This window comes from Bicyclus anynana, chromosome 4, assembly GCF_947172395.1.
Source record: "Bicyclus anynana chromosome 4, ilBicAnyn1.1, whole genome shotgun sequence".
NCBI classification, from domain to species: domain Eukaryota; kingdom Metazoa; phylum Arthropoda; class Insecta; order Lepidoptera; family Nymphalidae; genus Bicyclus; species Bicyclus anynana.
The window spans coordinates 18468514-18494844 of NC_069086.1; the positions used below are offsets into that span (position 1 = coordinate 18468514).

The following is a 26331-nucleotide window of genomic DNA, read 5'->3' on the forward strand; positions in this document are numbered from 1 at the left end:
TTTACTTAGTTTAAGAATGACTTAGTTTTTGAGATCAAACATTGAATGTGAAAATTCATGATAATTTTTAATCAATAATATACAAACATTCAGAAACGCAATTTTACTAGGAAATTAAAAATAATTATAATGATTAGGTACCCGCAAGTAAATAGTCCAATATAAGTAAAAATATACAGTACAATAAGTTTTCGAAGGAATACCTATTTTTACTAAGTCTAAACTAAGGTCAATATGCTATCATCATTAGCAAAATGGTAAAAAAACATACTGTGTCTCTATAGTTTTGGTATTTGCTATATATTTCTTTAATATTTATAATCTAGTTTGCCATTTTTCATGATAATCTTTTTTGATAAAATTGATAACAACAAACAATCTTAACAAAAATATCAATAAATAATAACATTGCACTGACTGTTCACTACACTCAAGTTCATAAGACATCTTATTATCAAAAATACCTACTTGAAATTTGCTGGTGCATCAAAGTTATTTCTTCAAAAAGTTTGCCGGTCGCTATACGCGTACTTATGTTAAAGTCGTTTCACATCACCAAGTATTTTCCGTGCGTCGAGTGTTCCCTAGCGCGCGTCGGCGACGGGGGCGACGGGGGCGACGGGCTGGCCGTCGCGGCGCATGCGCGGGATGTCGTGCAGCGCGAGGCGGTGCGCGCGCATGAGGTGCGTCTTGCGCTTCCAGCTGTCGGCGAAGGCGCGCGCGCAGCCCGGGCACTTGTACGGCAGCTCGCCGGTGTGCGTGCGCGCGTGGCGGGCCTGCGGGCACGCGGGCTGTGACTTTGTGTGAAGAGCATGCTCGTTCGGGTATCGAGTTGCTACTATGGCAAATGCGCACGATGGTTGTCGATACGGATTGGCAGACTTCACATACGCAGAGAATTACGAAAATTCTTTGGTATGCAGGTTTCCTCACGATGTTTTCCTTCACCGATAAAGACACGTCGTGATATTTAATTTCTTAAAATGCACACAACTGAAAAGTTGGAGGTGCATGCCCCGGACCGGATTCGAACCCACACCCTCCGGAATCGGAGGCAGAGGTCGTATCCACTGCGCTATTTTAATAAAAACAAATGAATTTCGTATACTTCGAGTACATGGAATAAGGGCCCGATATATAGCGATTTTAAGATCTAGTAGAACGATAATGGACAATTTAAGACCAATGACCATTATGAAGAAGAAGAAGAAGACCATTGTGAAATGACAAGTACATTTTCAATTTCTTCAATGATAAATACCGAATCGAATTTGACTTTAGTAGGTATTACTAAATATATAGGATATGTGGAAGTAGATCCTACTAATATTATAAACGCGACAGTTTGTATGGATGTTTGATACTCTATAACGCCGCAACTACAGAACTGATTTAGCTGAAATTTGAAATGGAAATAAATTTCACTCTGGATTAACACTTTTCATCCCGGAAAAATCTATGGCTCCTGCGGGATTTGTGACAAAACTGAATTCCACGCGGACGAAGTCGCGGGCGTCCGCTAGTATTATATAAATAGAAGAATGATATGTTATTACGGACACCGAACAGGTCTCGCGGTAGTTACCAGGCCGCTCTTGTCGTGGAAGGCCTTGCGGCAGTGCGCGCAGGTGTGCGGGCGCGCGGCGGCGTGGCGGCGCGCGTGGCGACGCAGCGAGGACGCGGCCGCCGCGCGGAAACCGCACTGCGCGCACGCGTGCGGCTTGGCGCCCGTGTGCGTGCGCATGTGCGCCTCCAGGTTGGGCGCTGCAAAACATTGCACTACTGAGTTTGAGGTTTAAAACCACAGAACAGACAACGCTAAAAGCTAACGCTTTTAGCAATAGAAGTAGCAAGGGGGCGTGGCCCGCGTACACCCGGGTGTGCGGAACAACGCAAGCGTGTCCGCGCATGTACTAGCAGTCTTGTTTTGTTCTGTGACAAAAGAAACAAGGTGACATATTTCATTTTTCACTAAATATTAAACAGCCATTTAGGCCACACCCCTGGGTACGCTGGTTTCAATACAAAGAATTGACATTTTATAAATCTAGTTACCTTTTATATCTGTGTTCAAAACACATTGAATAATGTTTTTATATTAAAAAAAAAGACTCGAGCTCAGCAGTGAGCCGAATATGGGTTGATAATGATGAAAAATGTATACCCGATGTATGCAATAACTACATTTTAAAAAATCCCTGCATTTTAAATTGTAACGGTTTATAGTAGATGTGATTTTACTAATCACCATTATTTTTCATGATATCTTCTAATCAGTCTTATAACAAATTATTGTGTTAACCGTAATCCCTAATTTCAATAACAAAAAACACTATTCTATGATACCTAAACATATACCTATACAAAAAACGGTAATTGTACCTACTATTGCGACAAAAAAATCACTTAGCAGAGCGCGTTTGAATGCAGTTGGACAAGGCTGGACGGATTTTGATGAAAAACGGATTTCGGGGAAATTTCGTCGCAACCTCGGAGAGCGTCGCGAAGACCTTTACAAACCATACTGATGAATAAAAAACGGGGTTACTCCTACTCAAAAAAAAGATCTTCACTTAAAATGAGTGTAAATCTATACTTATAATAAAACTGTAACAAGTTTTCTGCACATTAAAGATATTTTAAATTTTTAATTGGAGAGAGAGGAGTTATTAAGCCAACAATATATGTATTTTTTTCCTCTCCGTATTTTTTGATGATGGAGCTTCACACTGAAACTACAGAATGAATTCAAATGCATCTTAGCTCAATTTGATACCATAATACGAAGAAGGTTACTAGAATACTTTTTGTCGCGAAAAAAATAAGGGGGTGAAATTGGGGTTGAAAGTTTGTTTTTCAAGATACATTTGTAAAATTTGGTTTGTGTACTACCAGAAATATACTAAAAATAACGTAAAACAACATTTTTCAAAATTCTACCTCCAATGGGATAAAAAGGGGTTAGAATTTTTTTTTTAATTTAATAATTAATGTTTTTATTACTTATATTTTTGTTAAATGATCAGTGGATTGTTGTGAGAGTGTTTATTAAATATAAATATAAAAAAAGGGGAAATATTATAAGAAAGGTGTGAAATAGGGGTCTAAAGTTAACATCCAGTTTCATCGCAAGCGTCCGCTAGTAATAACTAGTTTCTCACCATGACTGAACCCCCAGCCGCAGTACGAGCACAAGTACTGCTTCACCGTCTCATGCACCTTCATGTGGCATTTGAGCACGCTTTTTAGTTTGAACCTGTAAACAAAGTGTGTTTAATTTAATTTATTTTAATTCTACACTAAAATAATGGCCCTTCGAAAAATTTAATTTTTAAAATAATGTTAAATTTAAAATTTATTTATCTACGCGGGAAAATAAATACAAAGATAAAATTTTCATCGTAACTTTTTGAAGTGATAACTTCTTACGGGAGGGTTACTTGGTAATATAACGCATTACAGCGTCACTCTGTTTGGCTTGCACTCGCAATTAAACAAACTTAGATCAGTTTAGGTTATCACTTCTGTCAAGTGTCCTGAAATGCACACGTTTTTGGAAACTCGAAAATTTAATTCAAAAGGCCTTTTCAAATTAAATTTTTCGAGTTCCCATTTAGATGCTCCATTTTACATCTCCCATAATGTGGGAAGTCTGGCTGTATACTGTGCTGTCAGAATTTTATAACTTTAGCTGGAGGCTTCGGCCGCGGCTAGTTACCACCCTACTGACAAAGAAGTACCGTCAAGCGATTTAGCATTCCAGTAAGATGTTGGGTAGAAAACGAAAGGGGTATGGATTTTCATCTTACTCCTAACAAGTTAGCCCGCTTCCATCTTAGATTGCATCATCACTTACTATCAGATGAGATTGTAGAGAATTAAAAAAAAAGTGCCCTGAAAATCACACATTTCTTGTCTAGGGCAAACAACATATGGTGAGTTGGCCATCCCCTTTTAAATTAAATTTTTCCATTTTCCATCTCCTTGGAATAACATGGGAAGTCCAGCCGTAATAATAATAAACCCAAGTACCCATGAGATGGTACCAGACAATGTGGACGTCCAACAAAAAGGTGGGATTATGACATCCGCCTGACTCTGCCTTACTGGCCCAGAGTTGCAGCCGACAGGGTACAATGGAGCACTTGGAGGAGGCCCATGTCAGGCGACACTTCGAACAGCGGAACATACTGAAAAACTATCAAACTTATAACCTATGTATACCAAAGGCTGTTTTTCTAATAAAAGGCTATTTATTTATTTAATATCTATTATGTTTAAATAATACGATTTATAATTTAGATAACGTTTATTGAGCTAGGTAGCAAGACATGACAGTTGTAAAGTGTAATTATTCAACTACCTACCTAATTCAACTAAAGTTTAGAAAAGACACAGAATTTATGTAGATTATATACATGACATACCTTCCTCCCAAGTATATTACTAATTAACTACTAATTAATAAGTAAGTAACAAATTTAAATCCCAAATACAATAGCAAAGTATTTAAAAGATATACATAGCATAAACATAAATTTAACCATCATCTTCCTTAGAACGACTCGGCCTATAATATGGACCTTTATGATAAACATTTCTTTTTGTTCTAATTTTTCCTCCGGGCATATCAATCTCTGCTGATTTAGGTATTCCTAATATCTCCTCCCATTTCTCAGCACTCGGTATTTCAATTATAGGGTCTGTTTCTATTTCATACTGATTTTCTTCTTCCTGATTGGCTTTATCATCATCCCCTGTCTCTGTATCATCAATTATTTCATTATTTCCACCACTTGTTCCACTTGTTGGTGGTAGGTTCTCACTCTCTTTTACTTTAATAATCTGGTCCATATGTCGTCTTAAGACGGTTCCTTCTCCTGTTTGTACCTTATAGCTGGATGGACCGTCTTTTTCCTTGATTTGTCCAGGTAACCATTTTGGTCCTTTTATATAATTTCTATACATTACATTTTGTCCTATATTACTTTGTCTGTTTTTCTGCTGTGCATTTTTTATTACTTGACTTTCTATTTTTATGTTGTATATTATCTGGATGCAAAGTATCCATGACAGTACGAAGGCGTCTATTCATTAAAAGCTCTGAAGGACTCTTATTTGTAGAAGAGCATGGTGTAACACGTAGGCCTAATAACATATTTGGAATTTTAACTTCCCATGGTCCATGTATTTTGCGTAGTTTGTCTTTTACAGTTTGTACCATCCTCTCTGCCAAGCCATTGGTGGCAGGATGGTAAGGTGCTGACGTCACATGTCTTATTTTATTTGATTCTAGAAATAATTTCATTTCTTGAGATACAAAGGAAGTACCATTATCTGAGACCAAGGTTTCACAAATACCATGAGTAGCAAACAAATTTCTTAGATGGCCAATCACTGTTCTAGAATTTGTGCTACTTACAATAAAAACTTCAGGCCATTTAGAAAAAGCGTCGACTACTATAAGAAATGTTTTATTCATGTATGGCCCTGCAAAATCGATATGTATTCTGGACCATGGTCTTGATGGAAGAATCCATTCATGAGACGATTTCTCAGGCATACGTCTATTTTCCAGACACTTAGTGCAATTTTGAACTAGTCGACTTATGTCGTCGCTCAATTGTGGCCACCACACATAACTCCTAGCCAATGCCTTGGTATGAACAATTCCATTATGAGTAGTATGAAGCATGCGTAGGATGGTTTGTCGAAGGGATGGTGGTATAACAACGCGGCATCCTAATAATATACATCCATCTTGTAAAGACAACTCTGTTCTATGCAACCAATATGTTCGTAGATCCCTATCAGTAACTTTGCCTGGCCATCCACATCTTAAGAAATGTACAATTCGTGAAAGTGTCTGATCTTTTGTAGTTTCGGAAGCTATCTCATGAGCTGTGTAGGGAAAATCTTCCACCTTTTCTGCCATTAGCAATACTTCACACAAAGATTGATCTTCTTGCTCTGGAACTGGTAGCGGCCATCGACTTAAACTGTCTGCATTGCCAATTTGACTTCCAGGTTGGTAAGTAATACTATAATCATGTGCTGTTAATGCTATAGCGATTCTTGTTAGCCGAGGTGATAAAATGGATGGCATAGGTCTTTTAGGATCAAATATTCCTAGTAACGGCTTGTGATCGGTCACTATTGTAAATTGTCTGCCAGCTATATAATTGTGAAATTTTTTAATGCCAAACATAATCGCAGTAGCCTCTTTATCTAACTGTGAATATCTTCGCTCATGTGCATTTAATGTCCTAGAGCTCATTGCAATAGGCCGTTCATGTCCCTCGTCCATAACATGTGATAGCACTGCTCCAACGCCATATTCTGAACTATCACATGTTAGAATTACATGTTTATTCAAATCATAATGAACCAATGTTGTTTCAAATGTTAGCAACTGTTTTGCTTTATTAAATGCATCCTGTTCTCTTTGGGTCCATCTCCAAGTTTGAGATTTATCTAGTAGTCTGTGTAACGGCTCCAATGTTGTTGCCTTATGAGGTATAAACCTTTCATAAAAGTTATACAAGCCTAAAAATGCTTGCAACTCCCGTACATTCTTAGGTTCTGGTGTTTTTAAAATAGCTTCCACTTTACTTGGAGCTGGGTGTATACCATCTCCATTGATCACAAAACCTAAAAATTCTACTTTTTCTTGAGCAAATTTACATTTATTCTTGTTAAGATGGAATCCAGCTTTCTGTATACGTTTTAAAACATTGTCAAGTCTTTGTTGCATAATCAGTATTGTAGGACCACTCACTATGATATCATCAATTAAAACTGAAACACCCTGGATTCCTGCCAGTAATGCTGTCATAAGTCTCTGAAATATTCCAGGGCATGCTTTGACTCCGAATGGTAACCGATGAACTGAATATAGGCCCTTGCATGTATTTAAAGTTAACATTTTGGCTGTACTCTCAGTAACTTTTACTTGTGTGTATGCTCGATCGAGGTCTAATGTTGTAAAAAACTTTGCACCTGCCACTGTAGCAAATACCTCATTGGCTGTCGGCATAGGAAAAGTATCCGATTCAGTAGCTTGATTGACAGTACTACGGTAATCTCCACATAGCCGGATATCCCCTGACTTCTTTATTATTGGCACAACAGGTGTTGCCCACTCAGAAAAAGATAAGGGTTGTAGTACCCCCTCTGCCACTAGCCGGTCAATTTCTTGCTCTACTCTAGCTTTGATGGCATATGGTACTGGACGAGCTTTCAGAAATCTAGGTGTAGCATTTGGTTTAAGATGTATTGTAACAGGGTCACCAGTAAATGTACCCAGCTCATCCTCAAAGATTTCACTATATTTTGAAATAGTCTTGTCAATGTTTACAAGATCACTGCTTGATATACAATTAATGTTCAATGTTATGTTCAGCGGGTTCAACCAGTCCCGTCCTAGAAGATTAGGACCACATCCTTTTGCTATGATTACATTTAGGTTACATTTTAGATTTCTATACTGAACATGAAGTGTTGTTTGACCAAGTAAAATCACTGGTGTGTTTGTCCACGTGCGTAGAGTAAGTGACACTGGTCGAAGAGTAATCTGTTTGTTTTGATATTTTATCTTCTTCCAAGTGTATTCATTTACCAATGAAAAACTCGCTCCTGTATCTACTTGCAATACCACAGGGATGTCTTCCAATAACAATTCAACCACAAAAGGCAGTATTTTAGTCTCAGATTGAATGCTGTAACAAATAAATGCTGTAAAAATACAAACCCTCAGACTAATTAGATAAAGCTGCCCTGCCTGCCTCGCAAGACATTATTTTTCTGCCAAAGTATATGATCAACGATCTTATGCGATTATAAACACTGTCTCTATAGAGACGATGTTTCATAGTTTACAATCGTGTCCGTCGGTTAAAAACCTCCGTAAAAATACCTTTTTGTATACTTAAATGGTGTAAAAAACGAACAAAAACTGCTAGCTTAGTATAAGATACGTATGAAATCCAAGCTCGTTTTCCTTAGAAAATGGCAGAAAATTTTGTTCGTGAATTTGGGTGCGATACTAGTCCTTAAGTATTTAGTCTGAGTACAAACCTCATGCCGCACTGGTCACAGGCGTAGGGCCGGGCGTCGGAGTGCGCGCGGCCGTGCTCCGTCAGCTGCTTGCGCCGCTTGAAGCCCTTCCCGCAAGTGTTGCACATGAACTTCCTCTCGTCCGAGTGGCATGCTGCGTGGTACGCTAGCTGGAGCGGCTTGGAGAATGCTGCAATGACAAATGGGTTTACCAATATGTGGTACAATTTTTACCCCTAGACCCTTAGGGGTTCCTTGATAAGGAGTTAAATAAATAATTCAAAAAGTCACTGTCTTATGGTATGCAATGCTATTTTAAAGATAATTATGTTTTGGACAGTGAATTTGTGCTATTGTATAATTATGAGATTCGTTTTTTTTAGATACATACATAATTTTTGTTATTGGTATGACGCCTCATAATTGAAGCTTTGTGAAATCTTTGATTTGATTTGATGATTTGAACACTGTAACAAATTTTCTACTCATGAGACTTAGATTTTTACTATGTTTTTAGAGTCTAAAAATATGCTTAACATCTGGAATGGATTGTATTTAAGCTCAACTTATCTAGCTTTAAGAAAATGAGCTATACATACATTTGGGACAATGTTCACAGTTATACTTATGCCCGGAGTGTTCTTTATCCATATGTTTCGAGTACCACTTCTTAGATGTAAACTGTTTCCTACACACTGGGCATGCTAACTTTTTTGCCTCATCTAATACAGTCACATCTGTTTTACATACATTATTCTTTCTTGTTGCAACTCTTTCTGGCACACCAACTGTTATATTATCATCTCTTTTTGGTTCAATCTTTACAGAGCTTATTGTTGTATCAAGTTTCAAATTGCTGTTTCTTTCTAATTCATTATGGATGGGCAAATTACATTTTTCAGTACTTTGTAATAACTCAATTGTTTTAGTGGGTAATATTGGTAAGTCTGTAGTAAGAATTGCACTTTCATTGCGATTATAGTCTGTCTCATCAAAAATGTCCTGTTCTGTGTAATTACTCACACCAATGGATAGTTTATAATCTGGTAGAGTCAGTCTTAGTCTATTTGGTTCAGTTAAACAATTCTTTACAGACTCAGGCTCAATAATGATGCTCGTGTCACTTCTTGAGGCAATGTTCTTAAGAGTTATGTTAACATTCTGCGCTTCTTTTATAAATGTGAAACAGGACTCTATTTTTATAGTGCAATCATAGCAGAACTGTTTGGGTAGCTTTATATCTTCCATTATCTGAAAAATAAAGTTTAACTTCTGAGGACAAATAAACCAAAATATACCTAGTAAATGAAGCTCAACAAAAACCCTACCTCAAGTTATGGACTGAGGAAGTTACAGTGGAATTCATAGTCATTGTAAGGGCACCCCAAGGGGATTATTCACCCACCGGGTGTCAAATTTGAAATCTGTATTTGAGAGTAGGGTTAATACCCTACTCTCAAATACAGATTTCAAATTTGAAATATTAGCCACTTTATGTCACAGTGGTGATGTGGTGGTGTGGTGCTTAGTGGTATAAAGTTGTTTGTGTGGGCTTTAATAATTTAAAGCCCACACAAAGTATAAGTGGCTAATATTTCAAAGAACACTGAACATCGAAGTCAGATTTCATTTTGCTTGCAGACCATAATGAAGTCTGAGTGATATCACTAATAAGAAATGTCTTCTCTGTTTGTATGTAAGAGCTAAGCATATTTTTAAACGAGTAAATAACACTTGCTAGAAGTACTGTGAAATGCACAGAAGTATCTATTTCTGCCTGGCATGCTTAGCTGGTAAGAAGCCTTGCAATATTTCAATGTAAATGGTATGGTTGCTAGTAAAATCACAGGCTTAATAGATTGTTATGCTTTAGTTTGCAGATTATTGCTATGAATGGGCCCTGGCGGTCCTATGGTGAAATGGTGAACGAGGAAATAAGTCGAAAAGCACAATCTATTTGTTAAACTATGGTATTTAGATTGAAGAATTATACTTTAATTTAAATACCTTAATATTGGTACAGAAACAAAACATTTCCACAGCTCTGGCGTCAAAGTTTTCTCTTTCCCATGAAGCCACTTCTTTCATACAACTGCGACATAAATTGGATATGTCCATGACTTCTAATTAACAGTTTATCGTCAAAACGATTATGTAGAGAATTCAGGTAAGTGCGCGACTCGAATTATTCAAAATTTCACATTTTACGATCTCTTATACAACTCTTTGTTTACAAACAAAATCAATATTGAATATCCTACAGATTATATAATCCACGACCAGTGTTACCAACTCTCCAAAATATTTATCCCTAAAGTTGGTGTCAAAAACCCCTAAAATCGCCTTAATTATTGAGTTGTCCCCCTAAAAAATATAAATTCATAATAATTTAGAAATAATATGCTGTCATATGTTTCAAAAGTCTATATTTAATACAGACAAAATACTACGTCTTTATCTGAAGATTCAGATTTTTTGAAATCATACATGTTGACAACAACAAATTTACCAATTTTTTTTATTCGGTGAAAATTGCCTCCGATTGCCTCAGAGTGGTTGTAGAATAACGTATTATATGTCGTTATAAGTCGCTAGGCCAAGAAAGAAATATTAAAATTATCATCAATTTAAAAATATTAAAGAGTCAAAAAATCCCTGAAAATACCCCTAAAAATTTCAGACCCCTAAAAAAAATCCCATTTCACTTATTTGCCCCCTAAATCTGGGGGGAAAACCCCTAAGTTGGGAACCCTGTCCACGACAGCGACGTCAATTTGACATTTTGACAATGACATAAAAGCATACGCTAAAAAGCTATGTGAGCCCACAGCATAAATAGGCCAAAATCTCAAAATAAGTTTATATTTATATTTGTATAGGCTATCTATGGCTAAAATAGACTGCAACAGCTGCACAAGTAAAAAAAGTAGCAAGTGGATAAAATCCATGAAAATTTTTTACAAATATTGTAGGTAGGTAATAGGTACCTATAATGAAAATGAAAGTATTACGTACATAATTAATATTATGTTGTATACTTTCGATTGATCTTATTCCTTTGACTAGTCATTACTGGGTCTGAGTCATAATCTCATTGAAATCCTACCTCTCAAATAAATAAGGATTTGAAATCACTTAAGTACTCGTACGTGAAAATAAATAAATATTGAAATAGGTAAAGAGTACGTATATAAGTATGAAATAAATATTTAAAAAAAGGTAACTTAATTAGGTACTTGTCTACATAAATGAGTAAAAAATTAAAACAAAAAACCCCTAACGATGGTTATCACACAATTAGTTATATTCGTATCTGTTCATCATTTTAATCTTTTGCATAATTTCATACATTTTATTGGGTCAAGGAAATGAAACATTGTTTGGTAATTTCAATTCATATTTAATTTACTGGCGGCGTGAAACGTTTGGTTTCTGCAAGGTGAGTACGCAGGGCGTCCAGTCCAGTGCCGGTTAGGGGAGAGACTTCTAGAAGGATGGGCTTGTTTTGCAGTTCGTTGCTTAGTCGAGTATATTGAAGCATTAGCAAGGCTTCGTTGCGCATTTGCCTGTACGCTGCGTCCATTTTGCTCAACACTAAAATAAACTGTAAAAAAATCCCTATTTGAATTTACAGTAGAATTTCAAATACAACGGATAAAGTTGAGGGTATTTTCTTACATTTGTGACGAGAGACCATCGCGCTATGATACTGATTTTTTTAAATTAGGGCACCTTTGCCTAATTAAAAAAGGTTCCTACCGTAGCTGCAGTCACACCTGATGGTAAGCGACAATGTAGTCTATGGTGGAATGCGCTTGCCTAGAAGATGCCTATTCACTCTTGACTTGATGATGTAGTTAATCCTGTATGTATTAAGTACATCATCAAGTCAAGAGTCAAATCCAATCGTTTTATATTTTTTTATCAAGATAAAATCTCTTATTTGCTTATTCGTTAACTATTACTAGAAAAAAGTATTAGGTAGGTAGGTACTTGATGTATTCGCTCTTCGTAGGTAGGGATAGTAGGTACGTTACTCTGAAGATTATTACTTACCTTAGCCTTCTTCAGCTTCGGTTCAGCCAACAATGTGTACAGTAAAACAGCAGTCGCGGAGATTTGGCATAAGTTTGATGTGTCAACTACGTAGATTACCTGGAAAATACAATAATATGGTTAGCGCGGTAGATGAACATGAGATAGTGTACTTTTTGTTGTTGTACTATTGTTGAGTACCTCTCCCAAGTATGAGCCCTTAATATTATGGTGGGTACGTTTAGGGAAAACACAAAAAACTAACATTAGAAATACTCAATTTGCTCGACAGATAAAGATAATTTATGGCTATTTTATTTCTATTGCTCGAGCCACGAGCGCGATTATTAAAAAAAAAATACAGTCCTGACTTAAATTACAGTCAGGGTTATAGTTCTGAAATGTAAAGATTTTGCAACCATTCATTAAGAAAAACATTGTGTATGGATGTTTATTTAGTGAATTACATAATCTTTTGCTTGCCTTCTCAACACCTTCGAAGTAATTGCTCCAGAGTGGTGCCATTACACCGCCAACTTCCCGAATTGAAAGCACTTGCTTCTTCCCAGCTTTGTTCAGATGTTGGATGTCGTAAATATTTGTTCCTATAGTGGGCACAGGACTGTAAGTGTAGTCTATCCCTTCAGCTTCTTGTAATTTCTTGAGTAAAGTGGTTTTACCGGATCCCTTAGGTCCTAAACAAAGAATCGGGATATGCTTTTCAGGGTCCTCCATTTTTTTAGTATCGTACTTCGTTTGGTCAATAAAGAGTTGGTAGAGCAGATAGTACTTTATTTCAACTACTTGTCAAAAGATGTCGCTGTATCAACATACTTTTGCGTGAAGATATTCTGCCAAAGAGTCAATTCAACTTTTTTGAATTTTCCATGTTTTGTTTTATACACAGAATAAAGATTATCCAGAATGAGTCTATACAAGCAGCGCAGTGAGGCCGGTGAAACCCATAAAAAAACAAACGTTTTTTATAATTTGTATTTCAAAATTTACCATTAACGACAATTACGTAAATCAATAATTGTCTATAAAAATTACTCCTATCTTTTTTTTATTATAATAAATATACTTAAACAATACACATCAATAATAATTACTCCTATATTTCTTTAGTTTTTGTAAACAGTTTTTAAAGTATTTAAAAACATAATCTTGAATAATATTGGAAATTACTGATGCGACACTTCGTGTGGTACTGACTCGAGAATATATTAGTTTTTGAAACGGCTTCGACATCGTCGTGTTCCGTGCGCTCTATCTGCCTATTATTCTTTAATCTGTGTACGTGCGTAATCTTTAGTGCGTGTCGGTCAAAGCGCAGTGTGAGGTTCCATAGTTTAAATTAGCATCATACACCATTAAACCTGTCACACCCACAATAATCATATCAATCCCACACTTAATAATACTGTACCTAATACATATATTTATCAAGACTACATATTTTGCCGTCATTTTAAATATAAAATAAGGTTTTTTAATACTCTCTTCTAGTCTAGGGTTCCTTGTGGACTGCGGAACCCTAAAAATGAATATACAAGCTAGGTATTGATTAATAATATTTATTACAATGTATTTATTCAAGTATTTACATACGACATATGCAATGGTGTAACCATAGACGTTATCCATAGCTCATATACTGTTGTCATTGTCATATGACGTCGACCTTGCATAGCAAGCATCGCCGGGGCTCCATGTGGGTGTATCGCTTGTAACATTCACTGACAAGTGACCAGCGATCGAATCACTCAGCCTTAAACTTGGCTTACGTAACTCGGAACGCCATTTTAGGCTTAGAGCTACAACTAAGCTAGTGATGGGTAATGATGGATGTGCCTCTTAATATCGATTCAATTTAAAATTGAAATGTTCTAAGTTAATTTTTTTATGCATTAAATTTTATTTAATTGGAATTAATTTATATTATAGTTACTCATATTATTACTTAACTCTTACATTATTTTGAATCTATGTTATCTTTTTTAATATTTCTAATGAGGCTTTTCCAACATTCCGTCAATTTATTTTTATTAAAAGTATGTTAAGTACGAGTACCTGAATCATACTAAATATTATTAACTGAAACTTATGAAAGTAGTGTTTAATACGTAGGTATACGTCTACATTAACAATTTATTCAGAAAGAACTAGTACAAAATTATTATATTATTATAAGCAGTTATTGTATTGTTTGTAATTGTTTTTAAGTAAAAGACTTAGAAAAAAGAGCATTATAACATACAGAAATTAGAAAATAATATAGTGTTGTACCAACAAATTCTTTCGAATTTAGAATTACCTAAATATATTATTATCTATTTAGTATTATGTTAATTGTACAGTTGTAAATTACGGAAGAAACATGCAGATATTAGCATAATATTATGCAAATTTAAAATCTTAATTAAAGGAAATGCATTTGAGCATAATACGAGTAGAAGTAGGAAGTATTCATTGGCCCCATTATTGCTCTGCTCGGATATAACGCCATTTATTCCAAATTCGGCAAGGTTGTTTGAGAACGATAACAAAATTAAATACAGTTTTAAAGGTTATTCGCTCGGATTTCAATGTTAACATAAATACACTGAATATTTTAAAATTTAACAAGATTACTTAAAAATAAGTAAATTAATTTTCAACGAAAACATTAATAATATTTATAATTTATACCTAATATATAAACATATTAATATTAGAAATAAAAAAGCGTTTATTTAATAATTTGTAATACATTAATATTTATAATTAATTTACTAAATTTATTTTTCCAGAGACAGTGGGATATGCCGTTCTGCAGTCTGGTAAGAGAGAAACTTATTATTACCTCCGCCAACGCTGCGGAGCGTGCCCGTTTGCTGGCTGTGGGAGAATGGGAATCAGGACTTTGTTTACAACTACAAGCACTTTGACGGCGATAATCTAAACTTATAAAATATATATAATATAAACTAATACCTAAAAATACTTATCAAAATTTGCCGCCCTTGGTAGGGTGCCCATCACGCAGGCAGCATTCCCGCGTTGAATTGCGATTGAAATTCTGAATATAGAATTGTTCTGCATCATCTCGCGTAACATATTGAAGCTCCAAAAATACCCTATTTTTATGTAGACAGACTTACCCTTCAGTGGTATAAATAAATAAAGGAAAGAAAAAAGATTTCAGTTTGTAATATAAGGAAAGAAAAAAAACGTTGAGTAACAAAATTAAAAAGTAATAAGATCGACGCATGCGTGTTGCCCCCTCTCTACACTGAGGTTAGCAACTGACAGCAATAAGCCCGCGAATTTCGGCGCGCGGGGCCGCGGGGCTGCGTAACTAGGACACACCCTTGACCCACTGCCTCACTGCCAGCGCCCGCCATTGTTTTTCAACAATCAATAAATAATACGGCGAGCAAAACTCTTTACGATGGCATGTTTGCGCAATATCGACTCATCGCCTTTACTGTACAATGTTCAATTTTTACTCTGTGTTTTTACTCTATTTTTTGCGTGTTTGTTTTTTTTTTACTTTTTTTTTTTAAGGTCGTTTGGTGTTTATGCCATTTTTATTTTATTTGATATTTCACGAGCCAGAGAGAAATGAGAAATCTTATTACTCGCTCATTAATTGACTTGGTCATAAGTTAAGTCTTTTATTGTAATTGTCACCACTAGGTGTAATATATAATTATGTGTAAAAAGTTTCTGTTGAATTAAATATAAAATTCTGTAGATTTGCTATGGGATTTTACCTTTACCGATTTAAGGAGTTTGTATTGTCTATGAATATTTATTGTTTTTTTTTTTAAAAAACCTTTGTCGATTGTTTTTTTTTTCAAATTTAAATGTATCGATGACACAGGGCGAATGTTTATTCAGCCTAATTGAAATGTATTGATATATTCCAATCTCCAAGGTTTTTGAAGAGTAGGTAGGTATCGTATTAGTAAATAATATAATCGGTCACCATTATTACTGTTGTAATTAAGCTAAATAATGTCCTACAATTAGGTACCGAATCTACAGCGTAGGTAAATAAATACCGGGATCTCGTACTGCCTAGTGTAGTTAAACTAATAATATTTATATTAGATGAATCATTCATTCTCACACACAATCATTCTATCAAATCAATCAATCAGTCTTTCATTCATGTGCCACTCACTTGAGCCCTGCCTTGAGCCTTGAAGCCAGTTAAATCGCTTTCTTTCTCTCGTTTATAAAATGTGTTGTAATTTGTAAGAAAAGCGCGTCATACCAACCAATTATAATGTTTTCGATGATAAATTCATTACAATATTACGTGTAAAGAATTGGCTATTGCGTAGGCAGACCAGTGGTCGAGAGCTAGTCAAAAAGTATAATTTAAGGACGCAAGATGGTTTTACTCGATGAATATCTTATCGAGGGTTATCGCGCGGCCTCGCGGCTCCGCTGAATGCTGGCGGCTAATATTTGACTACCTTTAAATTATTAAAAAAAACAATGAAACAATCTTCGGCCTCACTATTGTGTATCAACAATTACGATTCACATCAAATTCACACGATATATTATACGAGGGGGTAATTAAAAAGCTTTTAACTTTTTGGTTGGGTACCTGCAACAGGTGAAATTGTGGCATAGACAAACTGTTTTTTAATTAGTTAGTTAGTAGTATTAGTCGTCATAGCAATTTTTGGTCTCTGTCTACGGATTTGTGTCTAAGTAACCTCAAAGTCAAGAAGTGTCTTTCGTTTAATTTGAATTTGGAATTTAAATCAGTATGATATTGTGATACTAGCTGACGCCCACTACTTCGTACGCGTGAAAATATTTTTTAAACCAAGGATTTTCCAGGCTAAAAAGTAGCCTTTATGGAACGGCTGAACAGACAAAAACCTAAAATAATCTAAGTTCAAGTTTTGATAACGTGTAAATCATTAATTTCAACATCAGAAAACACGGTTATTTTAAAATCACTGACAGACTCCTATTTCATTTATATGTATTGAGTATTGATGATGATTGATAAAAACTAAGATGTTTTTAGAGAAAAAAACAAATAAAACGTGGTCAAAATAGCTATGATGATAATTATATATCCACTTATCGTGTATTCATGTAGCCAAGTGCATGTCGGGAATGGCCGCCACAACATAAGGTCGACATGTAGTCTGCGCCCAAACAAACTTGATTGCCTACGCTGCGTTCTGTGCGGTGTGCTCAACTTTATAATATCTATCTATAAAATAAATAAAACTGTATGTGTGTCCGTATCTATACTAATATATAAAGCTGAAGAGTTTGTTCGTTTGTTTGAACGCGCTAATCTCAGGAAGTACTGGTCCGATTTAAAAAATTCTTTCAGTGTTAGATAACCCATTTATCGAGGAAGGCTATAGGCTATATTATCCCCGTTTCCATACGGGAACGGGAACCACGCGGGTAAAACCGCGCGGCATCAGCTAATAGCCAAGATAGGAAGACGGGGTTTTCTAAAATAATATTGGGGTATATAGTGGGCATGCACCTCTAATTTTTCAGTTATGTGCATTTTAAGAAGTTAAGTATCACTTGTCTCTAACTGTGAAAGAAAAATACCGAGAGGAAAACAGAATACCTGAGAATTTTCTTAATTTTCTATGTGTGTGAAGTCTGCCATTCCGCATTGGGCCAGGTGGACTAAGGGCCTCTCATTCTGAGAAGGGTTAGCAGGAGACTCGTGCAGAATAGTGAGCCGAATGTGGGCTATTAATGATGATTATGATGATGATAGTGTTCATCAGTTTATTTTAAAATATAATCTGCTGCAGAGATTAGGTGTCCTATTTTGTATAGAAGAGATTTGTAGCTTGGAGTTTAGACTCACCGCGCTATTTAATGGAGTTGTGGGTGATGACTCTGAATAGGTCATATTCAGATGTTAATGATGATCAGAGACCAGAGAATAACTTTAGAGGCTGGTGGGTGGGTAAATTTTCGATTATTATAATATTAAATCAAGCAAGCAAGAAATCTAAAAAAAATATATAAAAATATATCCTAAACTTCAACACCACGTTTCGAGTCATGATTGTATATCTATATCGGTCTAGTTGTTCTAAAGTGATGCGATACATTCTGCAATATAAATGAGGAGATAAAATCCAAATCAAAGATGTTGAAAGCGATTCTGGAAAAATTACTATTTAGAGAGCTGGAAAAGAATTTGGAATTAACTGCTTTAGATTTAGATATACTCCCCATCTAAAGCAGTTAATTCCAAATTCTTTTCATGCGGGTGACATAGATTTACTAATAATAAATTAGATTTATAGTTTTATAAAAAGATTAATATAGAGTATTATATAGATGAAAGTGTTCTAGCAGCAAACTAACCTAACCCAAGCAAGTCGTGCATTGTCGGGGTAATGGCGACAATCTGTGACGAGCATCGTGCCTTTCACCTGCGCTCGCGTGACAGAAAGTGACAGTGTTGGACTCGCTTCTGGTGCCGATTGCTTTTCATTAACTTTTTATTCAATGTAATAATATTTTGTCTATGGCCTTGGTATGGGAGGAGTTGTCTTTTTGATAAATGCCCGAACCTTACTTCAAGAGTTATAGAGCTATTTTAGGCAAAGCTCATTACAGTTTTCTTGCTATTGCTATTAAATATATCTAAAAAAGTTGGGGTTCCTTCCCATGTAAAGTGAGAATGCATTTTTATCCTCTATCCCTTATGTGGGGTATCGTTATCGGTATTTTTGTGCATTACGTAATGGATTAAAGGACTAAATTAATCTACTGAACCCTACACTGCGCGTGGCTCGACACGCACTTGGCCGGATGCAAATATTACGTCCAAGCGTTGCTCTGAGTTGATCAACCTGAGGTGATGGTGTTAAAGCATTTTTTTTCCTTTAATTACACCGACGAGCAGTGGCGTGCACATTGTCTTTAACTACGGTATGTACCAGTGGCGAAGGATGGAATTTAAATGAAGGTAAGCCGCCCCAGGAGAGCCGTGACAGCCCAGTGGATATGACCTCTGCCTCCGATTCCGGAGGGTGTGGGTTCAACGGTGAGCCGAATATGGGTTGATAATCATGATGATGAAGCCGTCCCAAAGAAGAGAAAATTCATACAGCGTGATACTGACTCCGGTGTATCATGTCTAGATACAGTACAATAATGAATATGCATCGATTTTTAAAGGTAACTCGACGGGTATCGGCTTGCATGAACTCTTCGCCGCTGGTATACTATACGTACGTTGAATAAAATTAAAAAAATCCTTACTTAAATCTGGTTCGTAATCTATACTTATAATAAATCTGTAGAGAGGTCAATTCTGTACATGAAATATATTTCCAAAATAACTATCAGGGGGTGAGTAGTGATCGATACTGATGCCAAAAATGCAATCAGTAAAATTTTTGTCTGTCTGTCTGTCTGTCTGTCTGTCTGTCTGTCTGTCTGTATGTTCTTTATAGAAACAAAAACTACTGGACGGATTTTAACGAAACTTGGTACAATTATTCTACATACTCCTGGGCAGGTTATAGTATACTTTTCATTACGCTACAATCAATAGGAGCAGAGCAGTGAAGAGAAATGTTGAGAAAACGGGAGAAGTTACTAAATTTTTTAAGCTTCCGTCGCGTGTACAGCCTTAATGGTTAAAGTTACATAGAAATCATGTATGACGGAAATATTCTCCTTAAAATTATCTATAAAAACACAACAGCATATATATGTCTATCTTTTATGGTTGACTCACAATAACACATGTAACTCCCAATAGCTTAGCAGTTCGGAGCTTTCTAATTATATTTGTCTACTCTTATGTTTATAACACTCATCACTCATCCCTAACTAAAAAAGTTAATATTATTACCTATTCAATAAAAAAAGAATCATAAAAATCGGTAAAGAAACACCAAAGTTATACTAGAAATACGCTAAACCATCGCGCGTGAATACTAATTCATGCTATATGGATTATTTTTGTGTAAAGGTTGCCGCGCTCGACTCGACTCGCGGGGGGGGGGGGGGGGATAAATAATAGGGTTTTAGGGGTAGGATAGGGGTAGTGTAGGGTAGGGGTAGGGTAGGGGTAAGGCAGGGGTAGGGAAGGGTAGGGTAGTGGTAGGATAGGGGTAGTTGAAAGTTTACAACGACTTTCACGCGGACGAAGTTGCGGGCGTCCGCTAGTAACTAATAAGTCTATGACCGCCTTTCAGAATGGAACACAGCAATACGGTGTGGCAGAAATAAATATGGCAAAGTCAAAATCCAATAGAAAAATCCGTGCTAGGAGTTCTTAAACAATGGTCCATCAGGTAGGTGATTGAACCTTCCTATAACAATAGGGATGATGACAGTTTTTTAAATTGTATATAAATTAAGAGTATGCTAATAGTAAAGCAATTTTGTCAAAGTAACAGGGTATCTGCGATCATTACTTTCGGAGCTACAGGGATTTAAAAGGTCAGATTTGCGGCGCTGCCGTGGATCCCTGAAAAACGCTCCATACAAAATGGCAAGAGTTAGTGCCATTTTGTATGTACGTCGGCTCGCTGATCGTTAGATTTGTATCGTTCAAACAAAATTACTAATATCTTTGTTATTTGTGCGTTTGTGTTAATAGTTCATTTATTGAAAATGTCACATTTAATGTAAGGAAGCTAAAACTGTATGAATTTTTATTACATTTTGAAATTTTATAATCTTATTTATTTTGCAAATATCCAGTCAATCTTTGCTTTTTATGTATAAATTAGTTAACATTGACCTTATTTAACCGAATTTATTATAAAAATCAATATATTCCAACCTAGTCATCATCCCCATTCTATAACAGTGGAAGTATTAAGGTTTAAACTAACATAAGTTAACTAGCTGAGTTAACTCTACGCCGACGCGGTGCCTTTCTCCCGCGACGCTCGCGTGACAGAAAGCGACAGTGCTGACGACAGTGACGTGGCGGGCGCGGCTGCAGATTGCTGCGATCTCAAACTAAAACAGATCACTCGATTTCCAATCTAATCGATTCTGAATCAGCGATTAAGATATTCAACGTGAAACATGTATTTTAATTAAACATACAAGACAGAATGATATAAAAAGCGTCAATAGCTCAGTTGTCATGAGGCCGGACTCATCACTGTTGGTTTCATCCCCACCTACTATAGTACTTAATACAGTATTTTCCGACAAGTTGAACAGGAACGGGTTTATTTGTCATATTTAAATAAGATATGATTGTTTTTATTTTCCTCGGAATAACATCAAAATCAAGTCCCAAGTCTTCAGTACTTAGCTTTGTAACCTTCGGAAAACGCTGATAGAGATCAAACTTTATAGGCCATAAAACAGGTGGCTCGATAGGCACCCATTTGGTGTGAATACTTCTCAAACCAATTATAGAAGGACCTGTATCGCACTCATAGTCACGAACAAAATTGTCTGTCATTTTCTGAAGAAAACGAGCTTAGATTTGGTATATATCTTATACTAAACTAGAAGTTTTTGCCCGATTTTACATAATTCAATTACACAAAAAGGTATTTTTACGGAGCTCTTTAACCGACGAACACGATTACAACTATTTAACATCGATACTGTAGAGACAGTTTCTATAATCGCATTAGATCGTTGGTCATATACTTTGACAGAAAAGTAACGTCTAGCGAGACAGGTCCTATACAATAATTGGTCTGAGGAATACTTTATTTTTTTTCTATACAAATTAGTACAGATTAGTGGTGATGGAATCTAAGATGGAAGCGGGCTAACTTGGTAGGGGGAGGATGAAATCCACACGCTTTTCAGTTTCTATACGACGTCGCAACGGAACGCTAAATCGCTTGCCGGCACGTTTTTGCCGGTAGGGTGGTAACGGTGGTAAACGGCCGAAGCCTCCCACCAGCCAGACCTGGACCAATTAAGAAAACCTTAATCGACCCAGCCGAGGATCGAAACCAGAACCTCCATCTTGTAAATCCAACGCGCATACCACTGCGCCACGGAGGTCGTCATTGCTCGTTTAAAGGCACATTTCAAATAACTGTAGAGTACTTATTCATAATTTTTACTTTGACTAGGGTGAGCACTATACGTATGGAATGCCCACCGGCCCATACAACGTCGGCCCAGGGAACCCAGGTATACCCTCATATAAAATATATGTGTATATGGAGATAATAATGGAATATAAATAAGGATCTGGTTAAATAATTGGCTTAATAAAAGTATATTTCTTGAAGAATTTTTTTTTCATTATTTACAAGTTAACCCTTGACTACAGTCTCACCTGATGGTAAGTGATGATGCAATCTAAGATGGAAGCGGGCTCACTTGTTAGGAGGAGGATGAAAGTCCACACCCCTTTCGGTTCTTACATGCATTCTTTATCAATCTTCTAGAGTAAAATGTTTGCCGGTGTACCAAAGCGGCGAGGTAACATTTGAAACTGGTTCCATTATTTTCTTCAAGCCATTGCTAGAGCATACGGCACTAATTTTCAGCTGACACCCTCATCCAGGTGACACTTGATATGCAATGCATATTCGCATCTATGATGTGCACACCACCAAGTTTTAGCAAAGTTGAATCTAAATATTCCACCAAATAAAATAACACCTAAAGAGCCCCAGAGCCTTGGACAAAGAAGCATTGATACAAAATGGAAAAAAGTGCTCCAAAAAAGTGGCCTATTATATAAAGACGTGATTATTTTTTCTACAGCTTTTTTATTTTATTTCAATCTGTACGCTCGATAAACTGCGACCAATTCATTTGTTTTTCTACTGTTTTTTTTTGTTCAGCGTTTAAGCTGATCGAATTAATCAAAAGATTGCTGTATATAAAATATAGGTAAGTATGTTTATTTTGAACTCTTAATCAGAAAAACAGAAAACTTTCTGTCTTATCTTCCTCTTGTAGTATTTGTATTTTTGTTTTTTTTGCTACACAAAAACCGCTTGAACGATTTTTATTTTGATCCCTCTGTTAAACTACACTATAAGATGGTGTAGTTAAAAATCAAAACTAGGGAAATTTTAAACCACAAATTGATTTTAACTGTGTTATCGTAGGCTGCCACGAAGCTAAGTGACTGAGGACTGGATTTTTCAAATTATGTCAAAGAACATTATATACGCTTTATATCTGGACGATTGAATCTAGTTCTTTGTAACCTGCTAGGCCCAAAGCCACCAGAGTCCACACTCGATTGTCTCCTACCATACTTACTTGTGGTAGGCCATTGAAGCGGCATACAAACTTACAGCTTCTGTAAAATATTATTATAAACCACACAATACATAGTAATGCAAGGTTTGGTTTATTTATATTCTTTAGAACTTGACTACAATATCACCTGATGGTAAATGATGATGCAAGCTAAGATGAAAGCGGGCTAACTTGTTAGGAGGAGGAGATGGATCAAAAAAATAAATAAAATAGTAAATGTAAAATCTAAGCTATCTGAATTATCAAACTGTGTTCCCCAATTTGCTGGTTTTCTGTGGCTATGTGGGTATATGTTTACCCTATCTGACATCGGTTTACGAGGTCCTAATTTCGAGTCCTGGATGAATTTCTCAATATCAGTCTGGAGTTAGGTAGTCAATGGTTATCTCCTCACCTCTGAGATGGCGTTAAGTCATTGATCTCGGTCGTTATCATTAATAACTAATGGCGATTATTACAGTGCCAAGCTTAATATTAAGAGTGTAAGCTCTAAATCGTACATGATAGCCCAGTGGATATGACCTCTGCTCTTGATTCGGAGGGCGTAGGATCGAATCCGGTCCGGGGTGTGCACCTCCAAATTTACAGTTACGTGCATTTTAAGAAATTAATTATCACGTGTCTCAAACGGTGAAGGTAAAACATCGTGAGAAAACTTACTTGACAGTTTTCTTGATTCTCTAAGTGTGTGAAGTTTGCTTATCCGCATTGGGCCTTTCCACCTGAAAGGCCTAACCCATCTCATTCTGAAAGGAGACTCGTGCTCAACTGTGAGCCGAATATGGTATGTTAATGATAAATTACGATGATTAATATTATAAAGAGGTTAATTTTGTGATATTGCAGGGGGTAATGTCTGGATCCACTTAACCAATTTTGAAAATTCTTTTAACACTAGAAAGCCACGTTATCTGCGAATATCATAGGCTATATATTATTCCCGTATTCCTATGAGAACGGGAATCACACGGATGAAACCGCGGAGTGTCTGCTAGTACATTATAATTTTAAGTCAGTCAACCCGCATTGATTCAACGTGGTGGGTCGAAACTAAAACCCCCTCTACTGTAAGGGAGGAGCTGCTTCTGTAGTAGGAATATCCATTCAGATATACTGACAATAATTTAAGTCATAAATATAATGAAACCTGTACTAAACGCGAACCAATGTCGCGAAAAAATCAATTCCAACAAGCGATCCATTATGCCATTAAAATTAAAAGAGAGATTCATATTCGGCAAAACGGTCATCGTGTTAACGATAAAAACCTATTATTATCTGTGCACGCGATTACATTAATTAGACACATTTTTATATATCCATCACTGTCAGACTCGTGTGGATGTGTACATCTGTCTCCCTCTGAATAAAGTCGGTGTTATCGCGAAAGCAGTCGCGTGCGCGGTGAAAGAGGCAATGACCGGCGCGGGAGCAACGAACGTCTTTGCGCCCCGCCCCCGCCCCCCGCGCGCACGCACCGAACTACTGAGAGCTGATGATACGGGAGTGGAGGCTTTCTTTTTAACATCACGACCGAGTGGCGCAGTGGTTGGAGACCCTGCCTCCTACAGCCAGGCCATGGGTTCGGTTTCCACAACTAGAAAATGTTTGTCTGATGGAATGCATTACCATGCTTCTTTCAGCAGGTGATATAGGTGTTAAGTCTTATTTTATTTATTTTATTTTTTATTTTATGTGACACTAACAAACATACCCTTCTGACGGGAACACGGGAACAAAAAGTTCTACTACTACTAAATTTTGGTGAAGTTTTGGAGATTAAAGCGAACTGATAAACATAGAGACTGATGCATATCATCATCACCGTGTATCAGCACATTCTTGATGTCGCACAGCCTCTCTCTTTAAAAAAAGTATTCCGTTATGAAAACCATGGTTGCCGGACGCCGGTGATATTACAGGCACATGTGACTTATAAAAAGGAAAATGACGTTAAAGGGCTATATTATGCAAGAGGTGATTTTTGCATGTTCTGTGATAGGCGGTGGTATCCCATTTACCATCAGATGGGCTCTCTGCTTGGTCCAACAAATCACGTCATATCACACTAATATTATTAAGGCGAAAGTTTGTGTGTAAGTATGTATGTTTGTTTGCGCTGCGGCTACTGAAGCGATTTGGATAAAATTTGGAATGGGAATAGATTTTACTTTACAGGATAGTTTTGTTCCCGGAAAAATCCATGGTTCCCGCGGGATTTGTGAAACTCAATGTTTCACCGCGGACGATATCGCAGGCGTGCGCTAGTGTTGCTATGAAAATATTAATGATTATAACTCAAATGGCGTTCAACACTGCCAACTTCCCAACTTCAGGCTGGGAAGTTGGCAATGTTCAACTTGAAATTTTCTAGAAATTAAGGGAAACCCAATATATGTATATCAACCCTGAACCGAAGAAGCATTTTAAAAATCGAAAACTTAAAATCAAAGCTTAACATAAATCAAATAAAACCGAACCACTCCATATGATATAATCTAGCGATGCATTAGACGCACACACGCGCGCGGTGCAGTCTCACGCACACAGGCGCGCTCCTCTAATAGATGTGTAAGGGCGCGTCTACAAAGTGCACTTGTCTAGGATTTCAGCTACGATTCTGTAAAGTTACAGCGCTGTGACGTGAGTACGTTGTCATGGCAACTCCGTTGTTAGTGATGAAAAAGTAGTTTTGCCATCCTTTAGACGTTAAGTTCAAATTCCAATAATACGTGTTAAAGACGAAAAGCTCGTCTACGAGTTCAAAATACTGGAATCGCACCTTTGGTGGACATTATTACATGCATTAACTATTAAGTATACGTGGAACATTTTAAGTTACTTAAGTTTATTATTAGCTAAATAAATAGTTTTATTGCGAATGAATATTACAAGAATTGTGGACCGGGCGTAATATTATACAGATTTAATTTAATTTTTCTAATTAATTAAAATACATTTTGTTTAATACAACAAAGTAACACCATAATTGCAAGTAATATTAATAAATAGGCG

At 36.5% G+C, this 26331-nt stretch overlaps 2 protein-coding genes across 4 annotated transcripts; both read right to left on the reverse strand.

The window, feature by feature from the left end:
* Window positions 1-120: 120 nt before the first annotated feature.
* LOC112051408 (zinc finger protein 813) lies at window positions 121-10319 on the reverse strand. 3 transcript variants are annotated; one of them, XM_024090036.2, is made up of 6 exons: window positions 10063-10319; window positions 8655-9306; window positions 8077-8245; window positions 3162-3256; window positions 1561-1764; window positions 121-776 (listed from the first exon to the last, which is right to left on the reverse strand). In XM_024090036.2, exons 1-6 carry the CDS (start codon window positions 10171-10173, stop codon window positions 553-555), a joined length of 1455 nt encoding a protein of 484 aa, XP_023945804.2. In that variant the 5' UTR covers window positions 10174-10319; the 3' UTR covers window positions 121-552. The 3 variants fall into 3 exon arrangements, with proteins under 3 accessions (XP_023945804.2, XP_023945805.2, XP_052747502.1); XM_024090037.2 differs by having other exon boundaries at window positions 1586-1764; window positions 10063-10318; XM_052891542.1 differs by lacking the exons at window positions 121-776; window positions 1561-1764; window positions 3162-3256 and adding an exon at window positions 4291-7718 and having other exon boundaries at window positions 10063-10308.
* A 1104-nt stretch (window positions 10320-11423) lies between these two features.
* On the reverse strand, window positions 11424-12941 carry LOC112051411 (ADP-ribosylation factor-like protein 16). Its single transcript, XM_024090040.2, has 3 exons — window positions 12574-12941; window positions 12112-12210; window positions 11424-11659 (listed from the first exon to the last, which is right to left on the reverse strand). The coding sequence occupies exons 1-3, from the start codon at window positions 12823-12825 to the stop codon at window positions 11456-11458; spliced, it is 555 nt and encodes a 184-aa protein (XP_023945808.2). The 5' UTR covers window positions 12826-12941; the 3' UTR covers window positions 11424-11455.
* Between the last annotated feature and the right edge of the window lie 13390 nt (window positions 12942-26331).

Excerpts from the sequence above, each read along its gene's own strand:
- LOC112051408 (XM_052891542.1), bottom strand. The coding sequence starts at position 10,173 with ATGGACATATCCAATTTATGTCGCAGTTGTATGAAAGAAGTGGCTTCA. Across the intron at positions 8,246-8,654 it reads CTGTGAACATTGTCCCAAAT|CATTCTCCAAGCCGCTCCAG; the intron begins GTATGTATAGCT and ends TTGTCATTGCAG. Across the intron at positions 7,719-8,076 it reads TGTGACCAGTGCGGCATGAG|CATTCAATCTGAGACTAAAA; the intron begins GTTTGTACTCAG and ends TATTTGTTACAG.
- LOC112051411 (XM_024090040.2), bottom strand. The coding sequence starts at position 12,825 with ATGGAGGACCCTGAAAAGCATATCCCGATTCTTTGTTTAGGACCTAAG. Across the intron at positions 12,211-12,573 it reads ACTTCGAAGGTGTTGAGAAG|GTAATCTACGTAGTTGACAC; the intron begins GCAAGCAAAAGA and ends TGTATTTTCCAG. Across the intron at positions 11,660-12,111 it reads CGAAGCTGAAGAAGGCTAAG|TTTATTTTAGTGTTGAGCAA; the intron begins GTAAGTAATAAT and ends ATTTTTTTACAG.